The sequence below is a fragment of the Schistocerca nitens genome, chromosome 1 (genome assembly GCF_023898315.1).
Source record: "Schistocerca nitens isolate TAMUIC-IGC-003100 chromosome 1, iqSchNite1.1, whole genome shotgun sequence".
Lineage (NCBI taxonomy): Eukaryota > Metazoa > Arthropoda > Insecta > Orthoptera > Acrididae > Schistocerca > Schistocerca nitens.
The window spans coordinates 947196510-947202509 of NC_064614.1; the positions used below are offsets into that span (position 1 = coordinate 947196510).

Here is a 6000-nt window from a genome sequence, read left to right on the forward strand (position 1 = left end):
GCTGTCTGCTTTCATAAACCCGTGGTTGTAATACGTGATATATCTGATTCGTGCAGTGCAATCGCCGTATAAATTTATTTAGATGTTCTCTCCAGTCTTAATCGATTAGATGCAATACTGCTCGAGACAAAAATTCGACGACTCATTTAATCCTCATATCGTACGAATTGCTTTTAATAGCTGTTGATATCACAATTTTATGTTTAACGGACAGTTTATTAACTTCGTGTTAAGGGTCCACAACCTTTATAGTTTTAAAATGAAATCGTGTTTGTTTTAAATGCAGTATATCTTGAATGGACCAGGCACATCACAGCAGGGATTTATGTAGATAAAAGTGTGTACTTTTAGTACGGTACACTGGAGTGCATGCCTGAAACAAACGGTCATTTGTGAGATAGTATGCAGAAACCCCATGATATGGTGACAGCGAATCATCGGCTTCGGTGCAGCCGGAATGTTGGGCCTGGATAATTGGTGGCCGTATTTTGGGACCAGTCTTCCTTACACATCGCCTAACAGGCCCGAACTATAGGCGTTTCTTGCAGGTGACACTGCTTCCTTGCTATTGATGCTACGAAGTGTTATGTGGCTGCGACATGACGGTGCTCCAGCCCATTCTGCCATTAACGTCCGGACGCATCTCAATCGTGTCTTCCATGGCCGAAGGATCGAAAGAGGGGATCCGGTTGCACAGCCTGCTCTTTCACCGGATCTCAACCCCTTATGGTTATGGATTATGGGGCCATCTCAGAAGTATCGTGTACGGAGAGCCCGTTCCAGATGTGGAGACACTGAATCAGCGTATTCATGCTGTCTTTGACACTGTTTGAAAGCAGCCTGGTCGATGTGAACGTGTGAGACAGAACTTGCTACGCCGCTTACACGCATGGATAGAGGCACATGAAAACCATTTTCAGCACATACTGTAACTGTGGCTGCATGGTACAGCGCGTATTAGACCGCAGTCTCTGTTAAGAAACATGCATTTCCAGACATAATTTCGTTAGACCTTTTTTGTCCCGTATCCTCTCATAGATCAATCCCTACAGTTTGCTCACGGTGGAGAAAATCGCTCTGTATTTAATCAATAGCAGATTTTTTTAAGAGATATCGTAATCGACATTGACTGTAGGAATTATTTTTCTTCATTGCTGTAATTTCACCCTTAAGGCCATATCAAGTGTCACAGAGCAAAAGACTGTGCTTCGGCACACGTCAAACTTTAAAAATCGTGCGATATCCCATATGTACACATATCATCGTTGAATATGAGTCTCTTAGAAATGTTGACATCTTTCACACAAATCCCAGTAAACCACTGTTCTTGTACATTGTTTACATGTGAACTGCCTCATTTCGTTCAGTAACGAATATGATGTCTTTAAAAAACTTCTATACGACTGTGAACCCCAACGATTAGAAGTTAATCAGTAGAATTAATTGTTGTTCATCTTAAGTATCTTAATGGCTATAAGAAAACGCATCGCCCTGAATCAACATTGTACGTGCTTGAATCTGGATAGCTGGCTTCCTCTGGAGCTCCGCTGCCAACGAAGCTCTCTGGGGGTGCCCCAACAACAGCCACACAACTGCAGCTTGTCACTATTTTGTCTACATGTCTTCTTACTCCAAAGCTTCTGCAACGATTCTGTAGTACCACCCTTTGACAATAGATGTAGCAGTGATGACTTGGGTGTAATGCTTTTAATCATTAACGAAGAACATGCTGCTATGAATGTTTATGCCGGACCGGGGGTCGATACACAGTCCGATCTACAGTTTAAACATGTCTCAAACGACCGAAGTGTACTTCGCTAAAAAGTTGAAATATGTCGTCTCTTACTCAGCTGATTTAGCACACGCTATAACTGTTCGTGTCAACACAATACTTGCTTCCCCGCCTGATGTCCAGTTGGCAGCATGTTCACTATAGACAGAACACGAATTCAGTTTCAGAATCAGAGTGGATGTTACCAGTATAGACCAGTTGGAGGGACAACACCGGGTCTCGAGCATTCGAAGGAAAAGGAAGTTTAACGTCTCATCGGCAAGATGGTCATTAGAGATACAGATGAAACTACAGCAGGAAGAGCAGATGGGGAGGGGGAGGGGGAAGGGAGGACGGAAGGTCATTGAAAAATTCTCTCTCTCTCTCTCTCTCTCTCCCTCTCTGTCCATCACCTCCTCCGCCTTTCTATGCTCATCTTTTCCCTTCCCTCTCTCTCCACCTCTACCAGCCGCCTTCCTCTATCCAACCCCTCCCTCCCGCTTTCTACGTCCGTTTCCTCCCATCTCTCTGTCCATCTCTTCTTCCCTCCCTCTTTATGACATTCAACCTTGTTCATTGTTATTGCCAATTCAGATTTTGTAGTAGTATTCTGATCATAAGCCAATAAGACGTGTACACCACTTTCCTTTTTTGCTAAGAAAGTTACAGCATCGCATATTTTATATAAGTATTTATATATTGTAAGTACTGAAAGTATATAGCCTATGTCTGTCCGGATATTCATTAGAGTATTGTGTAAAATCTAAAGTAAATTGGTCAATAATTTTTTGAGATTTTTGGTAATAACGTATACATTAAATATTTTTTTATATATATTAAAAATAGGTATTTAAAAACACGCGTGTGCAACGTCTTGTCAAAATTTCAAAGGAATCGGTGAAGAACTTTCGGGGATGTAAGATATTGAACAAACGAGCATTTACAATTTTATATAGATTTTCATGCATATTAATGCATTATATGTAGCGCTTTAGTAGGTATACAAAAACACGTACGTATTTGAATTAATGTTGTCTCGTAATTTGAAAGTAATCGGTAAAGAACTTTTACAGATTTAAATATTAAGCAAAGAAACATTTACATTTTTATGTATATTGGTTAGGACGGTATACAGGGTGAAAAGTATTTAAACCGACAAAATCTGGGAGGTTGTGGGGAACATCAAAACAAATATTTTCCCCTAATGTCATTTTTTCGTATGAGGAGTAGTTAAACCGGTAGAGGAAGATTTCTCTGGCGGCAAATTAATTAAACAAACACTTTTCCATTTTTTTATGACCAAGAGACAGCACATTAACACAACCCAATTTCAATTACAGTAGATTTTCAAAAATGCCTCCATTGACACGTAAACAAAGGTTACACCTCGGATCATGTTCTGTCTGAAAACCCCAGGAGGATCCTGAATTGTTCCTACTGCTGCTACTATCCTGGCAACCAGATCCTCTTCTGATGCAACAAGAGTTGCGTAAAGAAGGTTGCGCATCTCTCCCCACACAAAAAAGTCCAGAGGGGACATATCTGGGGATCGAGCAGGCCATGGTACAGGACCACCTCTGCCAGTCCACGTTTCTGGGAACCGTCGGTCCAGGAATCGACCCACACGACGATTGAAAAGTGCCGGCGCCCCGTCATGTTGGAACCACATGCGTTGTCTTGTAGGGAGCGGGTAGTTGATAAACCCGCTGTGCAGCTCGTCCGTTGTGGTGCGCTACGTAGTACGCACCAACCATATCAATGTACTCACTCCAGGTGTATCGCTCCATTAGTAAACAGAGACAGCAGTTGCCTACAACTGAAGAGCGTAAAAAAAGTGGTTCAAATGGCTCTGAGCACTATGGGACTTAACATCTGTGGTCATCAGTCCCCTAGAACTTAGAACTACTTAAACCTAACTTACCTAAGGGTATCACACACATCCATGCTCGAGGCAGGATTCGAACCTGCGACCGTAGCAGTCTCGTGGTTCCAGACTGAAGCGCCTAGAACCACACGGCCACAACGGCCGGCGAAGAGCGTAATACAGCCTCTAACAACTGAAGATCGTAATACGGCCTCCACCGGTTTAAATAATCCTCATAAGAAAAAATGACATTAGGGAAAAATATTTGTTTAGATGTCCCCTACAAACTCCCAGAGTTTGTCGGTTTAAATACTTTTCACCCTGCATAATAAAATTCATACGGTAAGCACATAAATTTCAGGTGATACGAAATGTCTGAAAAATACGGCTCATGCTCACAGTTTTGAGCGATATACGATTGCCATTTCTAATTCTAACTTCTATATTACGACACAGACAGCCGATTTCGGTCCATTCCACGTTCAGTGAGCAGCAGTCATTTTTTGTCGAGCCTGTGTACACTTGAGAACATTTGTGAAGTTATACACTGTCTTTTTTGTATGCAGTTCTCTTCCTGACAAGGATGTTCTGCGTTTTGCAGGCTTCAGTGGCAGCGGCGGACACTCCAAAGGGCCCAAGGCGTACGGCCGCTGAGCAACCGCCGTGACTGGGCCCGCCTTTCAGCTGGGCCTGGTTTTTCGACCCGTTTCATCAGTCACATCACCAGGAATTGTGGTTTTCCGTCCATGTGTCAAAAAGACATATTCATCGATTTTATGTGATACCATGTGATATTAAAGACAACAGTACTGATCTGTCATTATCTCTTCATATTACGCGAAATAAATTTTTCATACTATTTGAGTGTATTTCATTTCTTCTTTCGATTTTTGGTACAAATGATATCGATTTACTAATACTTAAAATATTTCCAAAACATAAATTTTACATTTCATATACGAGGGATGGAACTTAAATAATGACAACTATTTATTCACAACCAATACAAAAGAGTTGCATGTTTCCACCTGTTATTGTCCTTCAAAGTAGTCACCAGCGTTGTGTAGAACCCGTTGCCAATGATGTGGAGGGCGTAGCATACCTTTAGCAGAGCCTTTTCTGTTGAAGGTGCGAATAGAGCGGTTTACTGCCTGTCTAATCTCTGGAACAGTTCTGAAGCGAATGCTACGAAGTGGTTCTTCATCTTCTGAATGAAATCAAAGTCACAAGGACTTAAGTCCGGGGAGTATGGTGGGTGGTACAGTACTTCCCAGTCCCGTCGGCCGAAGAGAGCAGCCACAGCTTGCACTGTATGCGCCCGCGCATTGTCGTGCAGAATGAGGGGTGGGTTGCGCAGAAAGTGTCGCCGCTTCTTTCGCAAAGCTGGTCGCAGGTGATGCTCCAAAAACGAACAGTAATACTGTGCATTGACAGTCTGCCGTGGAGGAACGTAATGCGTTAGGATAACCCAATCACACTCGTACACGAGAATCGTCATACCTTTCACCATATTGTGGCTGTGACGCACTTTCGACTTTCGCGGCGACCCATAATCACGCCATTCGTTGGATAGGAGTTTCAGTTTTGGCTCGTACGATGTGGCCCATGTCTCATCCAGTGCTACGATACCGCATAAGAAAGCCTCTCCTTCGCTCTCATAGCGCTCCATGTGCGTCTGAGCAGCGTCGTAACGCATCCATTACTGTATTTCCGTCAAGTCATGCGGAACCCATCGTGATGCAATTTTTCGCGTGCCCAAGCGTTCCTTCAGGATGCAATGCACAGTCGTATGCGCTAATCCGGTTTCGTGGGCGAGCTCACGAATCGTATGGCATCGATCACTGTCCACTAACGCGGCAACAGGATGCATTTCTTCTTCAGAGACGCTAGGACGACCTGCCCTATGCCCGCATCTCGTGGTCGTGCGGTAGCGTTCTCGCTTCCCACGCCCGGCTCGTGGTCGTGCGGTAGCGTTCTCGCTTCCCACGCCCGGGTTCCCGGGTTCGATTCCCGGCGGGGTCAGGGATTTTCTCTGCCTCGTGATGGCTGGGTGTTGTGTGATGTCCTTAGGTTAGTTAGGTTTAAGTAGTTCTAAGTTCTAGGGGACTGATGACCATAGATGTTAAGTCCCATAGTGCTCAGAGCCATTTGAACCATTTTTGAACGACCTGCCCTGTGTATGTCTGCCACAGTTTTCCGACCTTCGTTGAAGGCTTTTACCCAACGTTCCACTGTTCTTTACAACAATGCCGATTCCCCGCACACCTCTTGAAGATCTTGATGACACTGTCGTGCTGTACGACCCCCGGCACATTGAATCTTGATCCAACACCGGTGTTCCTTTTTCGAAAACATAGTGACACCG

The 6000-nt window shown here is 43.9% G+C and overlaps 1 protein-coding gene across 6 annotated transcripts in view; it reads left to right on the forward strand.

The window, feature by feature from the left end:
- LOC126194269 (uncharacterized PE-PGRS family protein PE_PGRS54-like) overlaps positions 1 to 4494 on the forward strand; it is a 55319-nt gene extending 50825 nt beyond the window's left edge. For all 6 annotated transcript variants that reach the window (XM_049932752.1, XM_049932751.1, XM_049932754.1 and 3 more), the window contains one exon: positions 4237 to 4494. In XM_049932752.1, coding sequence (XP_049788709.1) covers positions 4237 to 4289 — 53 coding nt within the window. In that variant the 3' untranslated portion in view covers positions 4290 to 4494. The remainder of the gene's footprint in view (positions 1 to 4236) is intronic.
- Positions 4495 to 6000: the final 1506 nt, after the last annotated feature.